Source organism: Vipera berus (genome assembly GCF_964194415.1).
Source record: "Vipera berus genome assembly, chromosome: 5".
Taxonomy (NCBI): domain Eukaryota; kingdom Metazoa; phylum Chordata; class Lepidosauria; order Squamata; family Viperidae; genus Vipera; species Vipera berus.
The window spans coordinates 55,483,681-55,503,866 of record NC_138207.1 but is presented as its reverse complement, the minus strand read 5'-3'; the positions used below and the strand labels follow the sequence as shown (position 1 = coordinate 55,503,866).

Below are 20,186 nucleotides of genomic sequence, written 5' to 3'. Positions count from 1 at the left end.
AACTAGACTGGACAGTAGCTCTGTGTACATAGCATAAATGAAACCTAGAAGGGAAAGAATTAAAACATGCTGGCAATTCATCTTTCAAATTCATCATTTAGCACATCATGCCTGCAAAGAAATGGAAGTAGAAGTCTTGATGTCCCAGAAATCAAGATTTCAGAACAATCAGGAATCATGAATTTTGTTTCTCTTGCAATACCTCTTTTTTCTTTGCAGTCATTTCAATGAATATGCAAATGGTCAGCAACTTGCACAATTGAAGCATAGTGGGGCTTTGAAGAGAAAGTTCAGTGAAAAAAATAATTATTCACTAACAAGATAACAACACTCCCACAATCCTGTACAATAATGCTCAATTTAATTCATTTTTGAACAACTCTTAACTTTTCACAGAAGGTGAAAACAAAAGTTGTAGTAGTACAGAAGAATTGCAGACACCATATTTTGAATTGATTGCCTTTATTGCCATTTTGCATGTTTTTAAAAGTCCATTTATGTAATTGTGTCATTAAGCAAATCCCATTGACTTTGCTTGTTGGAAGCCCCTCTAGGAAGATCACAAATGGTAATTGAAATGTGTGTGAAAATTACAAATGGTAATCACCTGGTCCTGGGATACTGCAAACATTTTTAAATACATGCAGTTGCTAAGTGCCCAAATTTTGATTGGGGACACTGCAGTGGTTGTTAGTATAATGACCAGTTGTAAGTCACTTTTTCCAGTACTGTCATAACTTAACGGCCATTAAACAAATTGTCCTAAGTGAGTCATCATGTGACCAAACCCAATTTTATGACCATTTGTACCCTGGTTGTTAAATGAACCATTGTGATTATTACACAAATCACATGGTCATTACATGAATCACATCATTGTTAAGTGAATCCAGTTTCCCCCATTGAGTTTATTTCTTGGAAGCCAACTGGTCACAAATAGCAATCACTGCAACTGTTGTATGTGCGAACTAGTTGTCAAGCGCCCACATCATGATCATGTGACCATGGGGATAATGCAGTGGTTGAAATTTCAAGAAGGGATGGTCAGTCACTTTCAGTGCCATCATAACATCAAACCTCTGTTACATGAATGGTCAAAAGTTAAGGCCCACCTGTATAGTGTTGTGGTGGAAACTTCAGCTGAAGTATGGAGGAGGAGGAAGGAGTTAAGACACTAGCTAGCCTGGAATCCCTGAAGCGGAGGAAGTGATGGAGAATTTATCTAGTTTTATAGTGAGTGCAGATAATCTGGCAAGATTCTTGTAAATAGGTGAGTGGTAATAAACATACTGCTCTGATCAGTGTCCCTATGGTTTCTTGTGCATGACAAGTAACTTTATTTTAAATAGGGCAAATAGAGATAATTGAAATCACAACTGGGGAGACTTTCTCTATTTGGTTAATAGCTACATTCCCGCATGGGTAATTTGTCAGGAACCTAATTCTGCCAGGAACTCCACTTTTCCCCTGTATGTTCTCTTATAATGCTACCCTACATGGCATTGTGAATGAGTGGTTTGTTTCTTCCAAAGAATATTTGATTTAAATGAATAAATATGTTCAAGAATGAGTGAATGAATGAATGAAACAAAAGATGAGGGACAGGCTAGAGTACGTATGGCTGAATTAGCTTTTGAATTACTGTTATGTACCTCATTTACATTGTGTAGGAGGGAATGAGGCTCAGTCCAGAAGAGAAATGCCCCCTTGGTTCTTGTGTTAATGCTTTATTTGTATGCACCAGTTCTCAGGAATGTCAAGATTTTACGTATTACAGAAATTGGGACTTTATCTGTTACTAAAAGGGAATGTGAAAAATGTGATTGTAAGAGAATTTGGAGTACAATAGTTCCATAGCATTAGTTTAGGCCATAACAAAGCAATTTAATTGGCTAGTTTTAAGTTCCCCTAATTACCATCTAGATGCAGCTGCTCTGGCAGCCCAGATCAAGCCTTTCGATGATATCATCAAGTCCTCCAAGTTCCCAGCAGCCCATGCTCCAGCACCCAACGAGATTCCAAAGATTGAGACAGAATACTGGCCAGGTCCTCCCTCACTTGCGGCTGTAGGTATGAAACAAGTGATGTGGGTGAAAACCCATCACAGCTTCCTGCTATCATTAAGTACATTTAGGCTGCTATGAATGCTGCATAGCTTCTCACGAGGGCGTTGAACTTTTTTGCACTGAGTGCTTGATCTCTTAGCAGAGTTATGCTAAGTATCTAATTAATATTGGAGTGGTGGGGGGAAGTGTCACAAACTTTATAGAATTTGATGGCGTCAGAATTACCTGTGGGTATTTCAGTCCCCAAAGTCTACATCACAGAGGAGATGCTTCAGGAATCTTCTCCCTATAAGTCCCTTTCTCTGGATGGCTTCCCCAGAATCTTTTAAGGGTTTTAGCACAGGAGTTTGTTTGTTTGTTTGTTTTTTAAAAAAGATACTACCAAAGTGTGGGTAGTGTCCACTGGTTACATCTGTTCATCAGAGTTGGGATTTGGTACCAACATTTACTTATTCCTTTACTTGTCTGACTCACCTACTTGCTGTCTCTGGCATATACAGATATTACTCCTTAAGGATACACAGAGTGAAGCAGCTAGGCCAGCTTACAAATGCATTATACCTTCTCATGCATTCTTCTGTTCACCTTCTGCTTCATTTGTTCAAGCAAGCAATGATCAGCCATGAGCTATGAACGCTGCCATTGAAAGACAGAGTTAAATGAATTCCTTAACCCACTTCATTGCCTACTGCCAATACTGAAGTACAAGCCCCTGGCTAGTCCATCCCTCTTCTGTTCTTTGAATGGGTGTGCGGTGTAGTCATTGCCACATATTGAAACCAGACTCTTTTGGCTTGTTGTTGGACAGTAATAGCATGTATAATATTTAAAGTAGCAAAACTTATATGTCCCCATTGCATCATTTTTGTGCTTTAAAGTTCTTAACTTTATTTTCCAATTTGTGTTTCATTTCTCTAAGTATTATTTTTAGACCCCATGTGTTCCATGACACATTGTTTAAGTTTGTTCACTCAGAGTTGGGTTCTACCTGTATAGACTCAAAATGAGACATGTTGAGATTAAGGAATTTGATATGAGGTTATTTTGATGGACCAGATTCATTCTTCTGCTAGAATTAAATATCAACTTAATGGAAGAAAAAAAATAACAGTGATATTTTACTTTCATAGTATTTATTATAAATCTGAATATTTAAATATGGGTTAGGGCATATCTGTTACTCCACAGCTGAGGACAAAATTATTAGATAGGGCTGATTTTTTTTCTTCTATTCAATTGTGTCCAGTTCTTGGAGATTGCTTGGATTTGCAGTTTTCTTGGCAAGATTTTTGAGAAGTGGTTTGCCATTGCTTCCTTCCTAGGGCTGAGAGAAAATGACAGGCTCAAGGTCACCCACTGGCTTTATGCAGAACTCTAAGGCAGAACTCGTAGTGTCCCAGTTTCTAGCCTGATGTCTTAAACACTAAACCACACTGAATTTCATTACCATTTATTTACATTAGTTAAAATGATAAAGGAATAGGACAGAGAGTAGTATCAAGATAATAAAAGGTGATTAAAAATATTATCTCCAATGTGTAGCTTGCCATTATGTTTGTCTCAGGAATCAGATTTGGGATGTCACAAAAGCAAAGTATGTGCATAATTATCTAAATTACTATTTAAAAAAAATCCAAAGATGAAAAAAAGCCAATTGTAGAATCTTCTGTCTTTTATGTCACAATAATTTGATTGAGTTTGGAATTAGGTAGAATAACTTGAGAAGAGATCAATTGCTGCTCCTTGTCATATAGCAAATTATTCTGAATTGACCAACTTTGACCACAGTTCAATATATGAAGTCAGTACAGTTATTATAAAAGACTGAGATTGTCAAAATCATATATTGATTTTACTATAACTAAAAGTAAGAGGAATTATGTCAGCAACTAAGGATGTATACTTCTCAAAAAGAAAAGGAATGGTTACCCTAACCTCTCAGAATAATTTAGCATTTGACACCAAAAATATTTTAGTTCCTAAAATATTTTTAATGAACTATTAAAAATAAGGTTTTTAATAAACAAAGAAATAAAATATTGTGGGCCAAATTATGATTCTAATATTGGAAATACAGTATTTTCACCAGAGTAATAGCTGTGACAAAAGTCTTTCTACAAGCCTGGCCTCCAAGATAGACATTTTTTCTCAACACATTCCCCTTACTCAACAAAATGGTCAATATTAATCAAAATGTTACTAATTATGTTGTATACTCTAACACTCTCCATTACATAACATTATGCACTTAATCATCAAAATGGTTTTATGTACAAAAATAGATTATTTAATTCAGAGCCAGATTATCTTAATAAGACTGTTTTGAGATAGAATTGGTAGATTATTTAGGTATTTACTTAAGTATTTAGTTAAGTTCTTCAACAATCAGCTCAGAAGAAATATATTGATTATTATCTATACTGAAATAAGAGGTTCTTTTTACTGTGGCTTATGGAAGTAGGTTCTGATATGCGCCGCCGGTCCACTGGCAGAGACGAAGACCTTGAAGAACTTCAGAGGCGCCGGCAGCTGCAGGAGGAACAGTTAATGAAGGTGCCTGTCATCTTAATGTAAATTCTCTCTCTGTGCCAAAATCTGCATGATGGGAATTTTTTTCACTAGCTTACTTTTTCCTCGAAATTCTCATCTGCAGCTAAACTCAGGCCTGGGGCAATTGATACTAAAAGAAGAGATGGAAAAGGAAAAGTCGTTGCTTGCCAGCAGATGTTATGACTCTCCAGTTAATTCATGTAAGCAGCAAAATTAGAAAACTATAAAGGATTATGGGACATGATGAACTAGGACTACAGTCCTCTACTGTATTCACATAGCTGACAGTTGAGCCAATTGACTTCAATGAGATTTAGTTTTTAATAGATCTGTATAGAGATGTACTATAAAAAGTTGATATTATGGCTGGTTCTCATCTAATTATTGCAGTTCTGTTTCTGATAATGCAAAACATGACCTCTAAATAATAACAAGGAAGTAGCTTTTCCTCTGATGTGTTTACTGTCTACATTATAACTCTAGTTATTTCTCACAAAGTGTTATCGGATGTTTTTAAATGAAGAAAGATTCCAAATGGACATTTTCTCAGCATCTACTGAACAAATCCAGAAAAAGAAATGCCTATAAAAGAACTGTGTTCCTTTTATAGTTACAATGACATGAAAACTTCCTGCTTTGATAATCCCTGATGTAAAGCTTTTATTGATTCAGTTAATAAGATAAATACTTCCAGTATTAACTATATATTTGCCACCAATCAGAAGCTATTTTTCCTGCATCCTTCAGAGCTCTTATATGGATGTTTTGAAGAACATGCACCAAAGTTTCTCCATGTTTGTGAGATGGCTATAGTTAGGGAATTGTTACAGGGAATTGTATAGCTAATCACTGCAGACATTGCATATGGTAACATACTGTATGTACTCTCACAACAGCTTTAGGAAGACTGATTTTGTATTTATATGATGTACAGAAGCATAGAATTTTACTACCTCTTCGTATAAAATCTTCTTTAATCTTCTTTTAATATTTGTAACTTCGCATTTTATTCTTGCCCTGTTCACCGCCCTGAGTCCTTCGGGAGAAGGGCGGTATAGAAATATTAATAAACTAAAAACTAAACTAAAATAAATATTAGACAGTTCATGCATCTCATTTTAAAATGAGTATTTAGTTTAGAGAGAAAAGACTGTGTCACACTCTTATAATGTGGCCATCTTTATGAGAGGATTGCTCTCATGCAACTTATATGGGTATCTATAAAAAGCCAGTAAGTAATTCATGAAGAATGATTAAGAAAGCAACATTTGACTTGTTGATTCTCATAGTCTTTTAGATTAGGAAAGGAAATCGGCCTCAATGAGTAAGGCAATGCATTCAGAATACCTTGATGATAGCAATATCATCACACAGGTGTTTGGGATAAATTGATATTTCCAAAGAGAAAGCAAAGATACAATTACTGTTTGCTTATAGGAATTTTGTATATGAGATACATGCTTCTGTGCATATATTTTCCTTATATTTTTTGAGCTTTTCATTTGTTTTCCAGAACTCCAAAATATATTTTAAATATATATACTTGTACTAGGGCCATAGGGACGCGGTGGCTCAGTGGGTTAGGACGCTGAGCCTGTTGATCAGAAGGTCGGCAGTTTGGCGGGTCGAATCCTGAGTGCCGTGTAACAGAGTGAGCACCTGTTACTCGTCCCAGCTTCTGCCAACCTAGCAGTTCGAAAGCACGTAAAAATGCAAGTAGAAAAATAGGGACCACTATGGTGGGAAGGTAACAGCGTTCCGTGCGCCTTTGGCATCTAGTCATGCCGGCCACATGACCACGGAGATGTCCTCAGACAAGCGCTGGCTCTTCGGCTTTGAAACAGAGATGAGCACCGGCTCCTAGAGTCGGAAACGACTAGCACGCATGTGCGGGGGAACCTTTACCTTTACCTTTACTAGGGCCATGATAGTAACAGACCTAAAGAAGGACAAGGATGATTATAGCTTTCATTCTATCTGTCTGCATCAAATCACTTACTTCCAGGCAACAGTCTATAAAAATGACTCACTTTTGGGTATACAAATGTGTCTTTGTGTATGATTACAGAGAGCAGCCTATTCAAGATTAATCTGAGACATAAATTTAGTAGATTGCTTTAAACAAGTTATTTTTTTTAACCTCAGACTGCCTCCAATTTTCATCCTATGAAAACAATAATAATCCTGACTTGTAAATAACTACTGACAGAAGAGCAGCATTTTGCTTATTTAGTGTGTGCAAGAAAATAAATTAGTAGAAGAAAGTATGTTTTAAGTGATTTGAATCAAAGACTCAGAATTTGACATTGTGCTAAACCATGACCATAAAATATGACTAGCAAGAAATTGTTGCTATGTAATATGTAGAGTGAGTTGTAGACAGTTAAAATCCATCTGTGTAAAATCAGAGAGGAATTGAAAATTTCATTCCAAATTTCACTTACTGGACAAAATCAAGATAAAATGATTGCCTAAAAACTTCATACAGACACAAATTTATACTTTCAAAAATTTTAATTCTAAGTTGCTGTGATTTTGATGATATATTTTTATTTCCTAATAATTATTGTTTCCTTCTTCTCACTTAGCTTTACATGCAGCTGCTTCTAAAACTTCTTCACTGCCTGGCTATGGACGAAACGGACTTCACAGGGTGAGCAGACAATTCTTTCCATACAAGAAAGTACACTTTAAATTTAAATTTCTCTTGAGTTTCTAAGGACCAAATAACTGAAACCATTTTATGTTGAATAACACTAAAATTACAGTTGATTAAAGTTCTTTAGGACATGTTTGTTAAAAATACAGTTTAAAACAAAAATGGTAAAATAATATAATTCAGAAATGTTAAAAATAGAATAAAAAATAAAATTAGAAGAACAAAATAGAAATATTATATCAACAGTACAAAATTCTTACTTAGCCTTCTACCTGTATTTCTTCCAGTCTGCCATATTTCCGCTTCAAACTGTACTTTCAGGCTTCTTAAGTGTGTTGGGAAGGAAAGGGCAGTTACTAAGGCCACTTCACCTGGGGGACGGGGCTTAATCAAAAGGATCTATGTAAGGCCAGAATGTCCAGATAATATAAGTCAGACAGGAAACCCAAGAATGATAATCAAATATTGCATAACTTTTTTTAACTGTTAGTGGATTTTATCATACTATGTAATAAGTACAAAATAGTAATTTCTCCATATCTGTCACTAGTGTCTATATTAAGCTGGTACAAGATATTCTGGCTCCATAGGCAGAAATACAACAAATCTAAAAATGCTCCTCTCAATGAAAAATGTGGCAATAAATTATTGATAAAAATGGACATTTTAAAGGGTCATAATCTACTGTTTTAGACCAAAGATTTCCGCTCTTTCTCACCCTTAGTATATATATTTCATATAGCTTTATAGGCATAGAGTACAACAACATTCCTCCTGTACCACTGTCAGTTTTATATGCACTTTTTATGAATGTCCTGGATACTCCCAGATAAAAGGCAGTTTGATCTAGTGGTTAAGGCATTAAGCTAGAAATCAGGAGACTGAGTTCTAGTTCTACCTTAGCAATGACAGCTGTCTGGGTGACTTTGGACCAATCAGCTCTGTCGGCATAACCCATCTCACAGGGTTGTGGGAAAAACAGGAGAAGAAAGAAGTATTGGTTATTTGCCATCTTCAGTTATTTATAAAAATAATAAAAGGGGGAGGTAAAAAAGGCTAATAAATAAATAAAAATAAATGAGAGTATTATTGACATATTTTACATGGCTTTTGTGCTGATCTTTTTACTGAAATTCAATGTACAGATAATGTGAGTTACCTGTTCATTTTTTTAATATATATTTATATATACATACATATAGCCGATGTCCACAGACTTTGGTCAATACAACAGTTATGGGGATGTGAGCAGTTCAATTCGAGGTAAGTTTGTAAAGGAAATAGAGTGTGAGGTTTGGGCTGTAGGTGGTTTATTAGTTATTTTCAGCACTTATGCTTTCTGTTGTGTTTTTATAGTAATACATAAGGTCATCTCTCACATACAGCTTTTGGATACCATATTTAATCTTGAAATATAGGTACACTTGCCATTTGTTGAAAAAAGGGTGGAGGGGATGGTTCAACAATATATTGAAGAGGATGTTGTAAAAATAAAATTAAAATTTAAGAAGGCAGAAAATATATGTATTTTGGGTTGTTAATTTTTAGGAAAGACTCTGAGGTTTAAAACTTTTGTTCAGAATGTATCTTATCCTAATTATGTGTCTTCTCTCCATATATCCCTTTTCAGATTACCAGGTTGGTAAAGATTTTCATCCATCAAGTAACAAAAACAAATTCATCAACAGTGCACCAACTACATTATTCACATCTTAGAGGAATTTCTTGAAACTTGTTAATTTGCTTGTTTTATTATTAATGATATAAATATGACCCTAAGGGAAAAAGTGTTTTACTGTCTGTTTTGAGATTTTTTAATAGCAAACATTTCTAAGATTGTCAAAGAAGCAATCAGTGACAGTTCTCTCATTGATTGATTTCTCCTGACCACTTTGGTACTATCCAAAGAAAGTCCAAATATAATTCTGCTTATTCTATAATTATACCTTTGTTCTTCTTCTCCAGATGATTTCCTGTCTTGTTTATATTCTATTGTGATCATGGAATAAAAAACTATAATGTATTTTATACAAAACAGGCACATGGGCTGTATAAGATGGCCAGTTAAAAATGTAGTGTTATTTCTTAAACATAACCCTTCTCTTTACATGTTTGAATATTACTGTTATGGAAATATCTATACATTAGTTACAGAAAATACTTTACTGATGTAGAAGAAATTAAAAAAATATTTGTTAAAAAGGATTAATTGCTTTAGTACAACTGGAAAGCAACCAAATATTGTAAAGATAATAGCTGGAACTAAAACAATGAATCATTCTGTGGGACATTCCTGATTCCCTGAATAATGATGTATGAATATTCTAGATAAGCAGAAGCTACTAAATTTTTCAAGAAGTTAGGCCCTAAATATAGTATGCTTGATATTTTTAAAACTGATCCAGTAGTTTGTCTTTCTTATGACCAAAAAGTTTTCATTAGTATAAATTAATGTGCATACTTAGCATGCATACCTTTACTCTATTTGTGTGGGTTTGTAAATAAGGATGTAATCTATGTGTTTGATACCTACCTGCTTCTGATACAGTTTCACCCAGATGGTCATGTCCCTGCAATGCGAATGGACAGAGGAGTTTCTATGCCTAACATGTTGGAACCAAAGGCAAGTGCTGATCTTATTCGTTGTGGTTCACAACAATGAAGGGTATTTTTTTTTGAATGATAGATGCTATTTAAAATGTGGTATCCACTTTTTAATTTGTTTATTTATATGCCAATACTCTCTTTTTCGGGACAGTAGGGCATCCCCTTTATTTGAAGTGAGAACATAGGATAAGAAATTTAATATATAGGAAACTAGATGGCAGTATTCTAGGTAGACCTAAAACAAATAAATCTTAACAATCATGGGAAATCAGCTAGCCACACTAGTAACCTAACAGCATTAATTGCAATAAATCAGCAGAGTACAGCAGGGATGAATTCATTCATTTGTGTGCACAAAATAAAATGGAAAGCAGATGTTCTGATTGCAATCCCATTGTATACATTTTTATTCAGAAGTAAATTCTAGTAATTCAATGAGATTCATTCCCAGAATCACATGATTCAAAATAGGATATTCAAAGCAATCCAAAGTGTATGTGCAGGAAAAGGTTGTTACGTGAAAGGCCATTTTCAAAACCAGACTAATTAAGGTTGTGCATTTTCTTTTCCTTATAACTCTAAAAGAATTGCTAATTTCTTCTATACAGCTCATTATTTTTGATGTAGTATAGAAAAGAGGAAGGAGGCTGTTTGAGGATGCGAGGAGGAACAAGTTTGAACTGAGATATACACAGTGAGAAATAACCACTTCCCTTATTGTTTCTCCCCCCTCCACACAAAACCAGAGTGACATAAATAAAAAAGCAGATACATATAGAGAGAGATAATAGATATTCATGGCCATAAACCAACGTTGCTTAGCCACAATGTTTTTCAGACAGTCTTCCTGGAAACTCTTTTTTTGTTATTCATTGGTTAAGAGTCACTGATACAGGATATCAGGTTAGTTCTTAAGAAATATGTTCAGGATGTACAGTGTCCTGGTCATTGTAGTTTTAACACACGCAGCCCTAACTTGGGATTGTAGAGACATAGTCATGGGAAAATTAAGGCAATACGAGGCTGCAAAGTATGTACACTTATCTCTGAGTATATTTAGTTGAAATCTTCAGAGACTATATATACAAGTCTTCCATTGTCACAATGAGTTCACCTATCATCTGACTTCAAACAAATAAGCCAAACACAAACAAATCACATTCTGGTTTGGCACAATATGTTAATGCAGCCTTATAGAAGCTTGTTTATATATTCCTGATTTTTAGTCTCTAATATTTATTTTTTTAAACTCAAGGTTCCTGCACAAGATGCTATAACTAGCTTAATAGGGTGGTGGTATGGTGACTAAGTGAGTATGTAGAAAGTAACTTTAGTTTAACTTAAAAAGAGAAATGAACAGGACAAATATAAGCCAAGGGATGGCCACTGAAATAACTTTTTAACAGTTTGCTTGTGAGTGCATACGCTAAGAAGATAAAGGCAAATCAATAGTGATCTGTAAAAGAAAGAAGATAGTAAGCATTATCTATGAACTCATCAAGGGGAAAGAGAGTATGTGTGCATGCATGGGGACATCTTTATAATTATGAGACTTCATTGTTCAGTAACAAATATTCCAAGGAAGCATACAAAAGACTGCACTTTGCATACCCATACTTAAAACAGCCATGTAATGAACTTGCAGCTGTCTTTTGACAATGCTCACATTGTGAATTTAATGTCTATTTGTGGCATTTAATAAATTCTACATAAAGGCCTCTTCTATATGGTTAACAGATATTTCCTTATGAAGTACTCATGGTCACCAACAGAGGGCGAAATAAAATTCTAAGAGAAGTGGATAGAACCAGGTTGGAGGTAAGAACCAGGTGTCTGGTTTGGCATTAGAAGGAAGTTTTGTAAAGATATGGATTGCTCATTATTCATAACCTTACAAGATAATGCATTAATCTGAACTAACTGCTTCATCCATACAAAGCGAACTCAATCCATGCATGCCTGCTCAGAAATAAGCTTTACTGAGTTGAGTGATCCTTTCTGAAGTAAATGTGTATAGAATCGGAACTGAAATAAGCTTCATTATTTATACAAAAGTGACATTCCATGAATAAGCAGCATGTCTTAATATCAGTACCTTGAAACTTGAACTTAGATTCATTGACTGCATTAAGCAACCATGGCATAAAAATCAATTCAGCAAACTCGATTGTGTTAAAGCATAAAACCACAGATTACAGTGCAAGCCAGCTTTTTTATAAAAGCAAGCAGTTATCAAATCAGAAAATAGGTATGAATCTATGATTTATGATATAATTCTGACTGATTCAGAAATTCTTGTCACAACTAAAATTTTCAAAACTAATAGAGCATAACCAAATTGTAAGAGTAACCACACGTATTATAGTGTACAGCCACATTTTTCCTCAAGGTTATACTCTAAAAAAACTGTAAAACTGTTTTCAGTCATATGCTATAATGATGTCAACAGAGTAGATAGGGTCCAATTTTTTAGTCCCCTCCACCATCAATCTAATGCAGGCATGTTAAACTGCCAGCCCGCGGGCTGCAAGCATCATGCTGAAACTGCACCCACCCCTTGCTGGCAATGGGGAAGAAGTCACGATATGTCGTGCAACGTCACGTGACATCACAAGTTTGACATGCCTGATCTAATGTACCAGATTTAAGCCAGCCAAAAAGGCCACCTGGTGCTATAGGACACTGGCCTTTATCCACTGCTCAGGAATTCATACAGTATTAGACCTGGTTCATTAGATCTAATACACTTAGGGTAATGCTGTGATATCTAGATTGCCTGTTTCTACTACTTGAATGATGATGTACTTCTGCCTTGTCTTTCTTTAGCGTCATTTAGCACCTGAGGTTTTTCAAGAAATATTTGGCATGACGATACAGGAATTTGATAAGTTACCTCTCTGGAGACGCAACGATATGAAGAAGAAAGCCAAACTCTTCTGAATTCTTCTTTCTCGGAAGACAGAAGATATCATGTAATAGGATAATGTATTATAATCAAGTCCAAACCCTTTTTGGAGAGCAAACGCTCAAGAAGGTGGGGAGGAGAGAAGGGACAATCTGAGAAAGGCACATACTAATGCCTTGAGATTGTGCAGTAGCCTGTCAAGCTTGCCATAGGCAGAGACATGAAAAGGTTCTTTGTTCAAATCTCAGTCATGGTTTTCACTCATGAAGTTTTTTATATGGCATATATAAGTCTTATGCCTTCCTCATTTTCCCTTGACTTTTATTCAAAGGTCGAGGATGCTAATTGAGAAGACCCAGGAAGTGCCCGTAGGATGCACAGCTCACAATTTTGAGGTCGTGGACTTTCCAAGCAATGAATGAATATATTCTATAGTTAAGGAAGGAGTCTTGTGTAATATATTTATCCTCTGGGCACAGCTATTACAGTTAATTGGCCTTATTGTCAAACAGCTTATTCTTTCCACAGTACCCATCAATAAAATAGGCTGCTGAACAGAGGTATTATACTGTGCTGCATACTGGCCAAATTTTTTGAGAACAAGCTCCCAGCTTGCACATGCACATATCTAGTAGTAAATTGCCGTGTTTTGTTGTCTTTTCCTGCATTAACTGAATATAATTTTTTGCTTTAAACCACTCGGTTGAAAATTAACAAGAAAAGCAAGCACGTAAACCAAAAATCAGTTTCTTGGTTTAATTATGAAGGAGTTATTTCAACTGTCATGTTAAATGTAAGCCATAGTGTCATGCAATCTTAGGTTTAATTTAGATGTGACCTTTGCTGTGTGAAAAACACTGTGACATAGTGTGGTCATGCATTGCTTGATTGTGCTTGAAAAGAAGCACTGTGTGGGCCAATGTATTAATGTTGATCCTTTTCATGTTAAAGTAAACAATATTAATCACGTTGGTCCAGGAAAAAAAAGGTCTGTACTAGGGCAATATCTTATTGTGATTAACCAAAAGGCACATAGTCATGTTTAAACTCTGACATTCTCCAGTTTTCCTTTCATAAAGTTGTAGAATCCGACACAGGTTCATCTTTCATAGGATCTAGTGTAAATGTCCTAGAAAGTCCTTACTATCCTTACTGTGGAACTGAAGATTGAAAAGTCTTTTGTGAGAACAACTAATGCCAAGCAAGTCAAAAGATTGGACACTTTCAAAGTTCTCTACATAGCCTGTTCCAGGATTGGAACAGCATTTTTCATACACTTAATACCATCCTGCTGCAAAGGTTACATTTGAATTTTTTTTAATGTCTACTGGAATTGTGAATTCTGAAATTTTATTATTATATTTTAACTATTATACAGAGTGATTTTGCTGCTACACAGTGACCGTTCAAGCTATTTTCTTGTATGCACTGATAATATTGCACAGTATGTCATGTTAAACTGTGTTTAATTTGATTTTCTTCATGTAATCACTCATTATTCATATAAGAAGACTTGAATTTTGTGTTATTTTACTATACAGGAGTTGCAAATAGGTTTTTTTTCTTTTTATTTACTATCAGTGCCTGCGGGGGAAAAACTTTTATCTTGGGCAATTTCTGAATCAAATGAACCGCTCAACTACATGTAGCCCTTTTTTTTAGAGGATATTGTATGACCTGGCTTCTTGTCTACCTAAGTTGCTTGGTAGATTGTGTATTTTCCATAAAGGACACATAAAATTTACTTTGATAGAATCAGAAGCCATTTTTGGCTGAAAATAGGGTGCAGTGATACATTAATTTTTTACCTGAGTGATGACTGCCACTATATCAATTTTTACTTTTTCTCTTTTGATGTGCAGTTTCTGCTTACAGTGTAATCCTATATATGTACATACAATAGTTTATACTAATCTAGAAGTAAAAATTCACTAAATTAAATGAAGCTTGCCATCTAGTAAGTCTGTGTAGCGTAGATGAGGAACCTGTTGGTTTCCAGATGTTGCTAGACCCCAATTCCTGCTTTCTATACCATTATTAATTGGGGGGGGCAACACTTGGTAATATTATTCAGCAACATCTGTAAGGCTACAGATTCCTTGTCTCTTCATCTGTTTAGATAGCAATTCTTATTGTAAGGTTTATGTAGGAAGGACATGCAATATGTTTTGCTCTTATATTTAAGAGCTAAGCCTAAGTGGATTGCAGTGACATATCTGAATTCACAACAGATCTGGTTTACGAAAATCCGGAGGATCAGTATGTGGAAGCAAAGAGAGATGAGTTTTATTTGCGGCCATTTAGTGATTTTTGCAGCCTGATACAAAACGATAAAGAGGATTTTCAGCATATCAATACAGATGGTTTAGAATATTGTGTGGCAGAATTCATGTAAAATGTTAACTCCATCAAATGCTGAACATCCCATCACACTGTAATTAGATGTTCAACTCAGAGCTTTCCCAGGAGACACCCAAATCAAGAGAGTGTGCAGTCCTGAGCTGGGTGGGGGAGAGCGGGAAGAGATTTAGGGTAACCACACCCCAAAATCTTTCAGGATATGTCTGGTACCTTAGAAAGTTACTCGTTTGGCAAGATTCTGTCGATCAGATGTAAGCAAGTAAAGGATTGGATATGATTGGATGTCACTGTCCCATCACTAGGCTTGGGCCTGACAATAAGCGGAGGAGTGGCACGACCATACTAATGTCATTGTTTGTGGGAATTTATCACCTGGCCAAGAATAATTTTTCTTTAGCCTGCTTCACAGGTTCCTGCAAACTCATGTCCTCCAATATCCTACCCTGGAATTAGGGGTTTCTGGCTTTATATTCAAGAAATTAAAATCCAAAATAGTTGAAGGGCACTTGTTGGGGAATAGTGAGAGAAGGATACCCGATAATTACAAGATTAAATATACTAGGACAGTAGGGAAGGGGCAAGTCATGCCACATGACAGTGTTCATCTTTCTAATTCTATTATCTCAGGCAATATTATTAATTTAAAACAAATTGTAGCAGGAGTCAGAAGGCTCAAGGAAACTTTAAAGTGACAGTGTGTAGTTGTGTTTGATTTCTGTAATTTTCTGTAATTATGTATTTGGCTGGCCTATTAAACTAGCTATAATTTAGCCAAGAGGACAATTTGATGAGTGATTTACAAAGGAACGTGCTGTTTATCAGAGGAATGGAGCCTTTGCCCCAAAAGCAAATTCTGGACGGGTAGCCAGTCAGTTGAAGAGAGCCATCTGAGCTGCCTCTTTCCTGGACAGGCTATTGCTTCAATGGCACATCAATGGCTTCTGTGATTAGGCATCCTGTCTACTTTTTTGTCCTTGGTTCAGTGCTTTTATACAACGAGCTCTGGACAGACATTTGTATCTGGTGCACAAAAAGGATTAAAGCAGCATCTCCTGATTGCAGTTCATTAAATTAGCCAACATCCTCTTTTTTCATTCAGGATGTTTATATCTTGAAAATTAGAATTGTTGCTTCCCATCCTCTCACAGAATGAAATCTCCACTGCCTTTTATTCTTCAATTGAATTTCCTATGCTGAGAAGTAAAAGGTGTAACCTACAGCACAGCTGCTATTTGAAATCATTCCATGTATGCTTCAAATTGACTGGGAAGCCAATCATGTATTGGTTCCAACTGCAAAGCCCAGTGTTCCCTCCCCATTCTTGATTAGCCAATCAATTTTGACTCAACAAAACCTGAATTCTATATTCTCAGTTTCCATGCATATTATTCCAAGAGCAGTGATAACGTTTTACTTTTTTAGAAAGTAAGATATTCCCTGTAAATAGACCTTTTCCTTTAAGATAAATGGCTAGTTAAGACATCATTCCAATGTTTTGCAAACTCTCTTATATCCTGAAACAAAAATGGGGGGTGGTTTACTGTAAAAATGCAGATGAATTCATAATTGGGCAATTAATTCCAGAAAAGTGTATGATCACAAATGAAAACTTACAATTCCTAGCATTATTCATCAGTAATTTGGCTCTTCTGATGCAAAATGACATTGTAATTGGGTTTCTACAATTTCAGGATGAAAATGAATGTTGTTACGTGTGTTCCACTATTATTTGCTAACATGTAAGCATGACATACTTTTGTAATAAAGCTTTGCAATTATGGACAGATCAATTTTTTGAAAATGTGTTACAGGTAGTCCTCAACTTACAACATAATTGAGCTCAAAATTTCTGTTGTTAAACAAGACATTTGTTAAGTGAGTTTTGCCAGGACACTGCAACCATTATAAATATGAATTAGTTTACCAAGCATCCGAATGCTGCAATGGTCATAAGTGGGGGGAAAGATCATAAGTGACTTTTTCAGTGCTGTTGTAACTTTGAACGGTTACTAAATCAACTGTTGTAACTCAAGGAGCACCTGTATTTATTTTGTGAGGAAGTACAATTTATTTTAGAGACTACTTCCCAATTATACTAATTTTATAAAAGAAGAGTTAAAAGGGTCTTAGTAAAAATATAAAGGGCCAGAAAACCAGCAAACATATTTAATGTGGTGCTAAAAAGGAACTGATTAGAAAGACTGAGCTTTTTCCCCTCTATTGTTTTGAAAATGTGCTAATGACTTAAAGTGCTATTGTACAAATAATTCAATTACCTAACTACCTACTTACCACTATCGCCATCCCCAACCCTATATGTATCAAAAAAGACATTTAAGCCCAAATTTTAAGATTTTTTTTTTAAAAAAAAACACCGATTCAGTTGTATTCTAATGGGAAGAGTAATACCAAAGCTGTGGTGAAGTAGATGGACTTCATTGTAATGATGTACAAATTCACCACCACTATTTGATAAGTTTTTGCACACAGCAAAACTACATCTCTTGAAAATGCAAGTTAATGTCAAACAAAAGATGAATAAGCAACACATGGCTATTGCAGAATGAATACTGTGGAAGCACTGCAGAATGCAGATTGTCATCATGAAGGACTTGTGATGTCTATTGTTCAATAACTTACGTTGGTAGAGCTGGGTGGAAAAATTCAAAAACTATGTGAGAAGAAAATTATCTCCAGAAGGATATTTTATTGGTGCTTGTCTAACTCTATGATGCCCGTTCTTCTATTGTACATTTCTTCTGCATTTTTAATGCAATCAACTAAAAAAAGGGATATTTTGGTTCACATCCTTTTTCATGTTACAATTCAATCTTCCCACTTTCAGGAAAACTGCATCAAAAATATAGTATGAAGAAATTATCATGTGCTAAATTGCTTCCTAAAACAGAGCTGTTAAAAGAATGTCTTTCTTGGTTTGGAAAAACAGTGATAGCTCTCCATGATTGTCAAAGCAAGCTTAATTCCAAATATAAAGTCAAGAAACATAAAAAAAAGATCTTTAAAATATTTTTTTCAGCGTGCAGAATGATTTCTACAAGGAAGAAAGAGATACTCTTGAGATATTCATCCATATGTAAAAATACTGTAATCCAACATGATCTTTGTTTCCCAAAGGATTTTATCTAAAGCCATTAAACAAGTTTTGCTGTAAGTCTTAGATGTGGATGTAAAATCTATACATCCAAATCTAAGGCTATCAGATTTAGGATTCAAGGATCTGGTAAACCACGAGTGGAAAAGAAAAGTATTGAAAAATATTTTTATTGTTATCTCATGATTTTAGCCCTATCAACTCTTTCTTCAAGAACGAGTGCTAGTTTGCACACTAAATTTGCATACCAACTTCTGACCCCAAATCAAGGCCAGTCGAATCAGATACTAAGGTTGAATATTAGGCTATTTCTCAGCCACCTACAGAAGAACCTGCTTATTCGACTATACTGTGTATTGTTAATAGCAGTGTTTGCTATAAAGTAGTTTAAATTACTGACAATCGTTATAGTGATGAAGCCATATTTCTGATTTTTAGGAACATGACTAGTTATATTTTGCTTAAAATCTCAAGGTTTAAATTTATCCATTCTTCCCATAATCAGCCGATTTTCAGAACTGAGAAAAAGCCTTTTTCAGAATTTCCCTTTTCCCCTGCCTCTCCCCCTTTTTATTGCTGTTACGGAATAGCTCTGATTAAGAGCCTTTGTTGAAAGAGAAAGCCAATAATGCCTGTCCATAGAGTTAAATCTGCTTGTCTGCAAAATGGCCACTGTTGCTTTTCATGCTGTTTGCAAATGTCACCCTAATGTCACAATAATCTACATCGCTGTTGTACTCATACCAACTAGATGAATAAAGTTTTAAACTTTATTCTTACTCTATTGTTTGGATATTTGTTTTTCTTTATTCACTAGTGTTAATACAGTGAACATGGGTTTGGTTATGCCTGATGATAAAACTTGTCACAAACACACAGTTTGCAAAACAGAGGATATGTTGGGAACAATTATTGACAAAATTTTACACATGTTGAAGATCTTGTGGTATTTTCTAAAACAATACTTGGGGGAACGCTCAAAATAGGGTAGGTGTTTCCTTGGCCACAAACTTTTTAAATTATTGAATAATTAGTACTGTGACTAATAAATAACAGACACATGGTTTTGAGATATCTACCTTAATTTCAGGGTAGCGTTATTGTGTAGGCCAACAGCTCTCTTAATGTCCTAGAATTAACATAGAATGATTTGTAAGAGTTGTGCACAATTATAAAGTTTTTTGGCAAAGTTTATGGATTGAGAATGTAAAATTCATTGTCTACAGCCTCTCATTCAATGCAGAGGAGTGCACGTTTGTAATTACTGTATTAATCGAAAGCCAAAATTAGAGCAGGATGCGATTAGTAAAGTAAGTAGTAAACAACTGGTAAGAGCTATGCAACAGCAAGTCACAACATAATATAGAGCTGTGGGAGAAGATAAACACACAAGTACAAAATGGAGGAGATCAGGTTGAAATATTTCAACAGATTGAAATAAAATCTTAGAATAATTATTAAGTTAGCAATATGACTGTAAAAAAAGACAAAAGAGACTGCATCAGCAGCAGTTTGTCAAATCATTGAAAAATTCTATTCTGCACTGGATAGATCCCATGTCAATTATTGTGTCCATTCTGGGGTAGACTGGTTTAATTAACTCAGAAAAGACAACAAGGACAATAAGGAAAGTAAAAAGTCCTATGACAGTGATGGCGAACCTTTTAGAGACTGAGTGCCCAAACCACAACCCAAAACCCACTTATTTATCGCAAAGTGCTAGGGCCGCATAAGCAGTGCTGCCCTTAGGGAGGGCATGGCCCACTGGCTGCGGTTGTCACGGCAGACTGGGTGAGTGTGGCTGGGGTGGGGACGGTCACCTTGATGTTCATGGGGGGATGCCTATGGGGGCTGGGCAGGGTTTGGGGAGATCCAGGGGATCTCTGGCGGGTGAGGCGGTGGGCAGGAGGCCCAACATAGATGGGG

The 20,186-nt window shown here is 35.5% G+C and overlaps 1 protein-coding gene across 4 annotated transcripts in view; it reads left to right on the top strand.

Annotated features, from left to right (window-relative positions):
• ABLIM1 (actin binding LIM protein 1) overlaps window positions 1-19,002 on the top strand; it is a 215,909-nt gene extending 196,907 nt beyond the window's left edge. For 3 of the 4 annotated variants that reach the window (XM_081328191.1, XM_081328192.1, XM_081328190.1), the window contains exons 15-22: window positions 1,930-2,070; window positions 4,525-4,619; window positions 4,720-4,816; window positions 7,205-7,269; window positions 8,478-8,546; window positions 9,824-9,898; window positions 11,620-11,700; window positions 12,709-19,002. In XM_081328191.1, coding sequence (XP_081184317.1) covers window positions 1,930-2,070; window positions 4,525-4,619; window positions 4,720-4,816; window positions 7,205-7,269; window positions 8,478-8,546; window positions 9,824-9,898; window positions 11,620-11,700; window positions 12,709-12,822 — 737 coding nt within the window. In that variant the 3' untranslated portion in view covers window positions 12,823-19,002. The remainder of the gene's footprint in view (window positions 1-1,929; window positions 2,071-4,524; window positions 4,620-4,719; window positions 4,817-7,204; window positions 7,270-8,477; window positions 8,547-9,823; window positions 9,899-11,619; window positions 11,701-12,708) is intronic. The other variant, XM_081328193.1, reaches the window with a different exon arrangement.
• The last annotated feature ends 1,184 nt before the right edge of the window (window positions 19,003-20,186 follow it).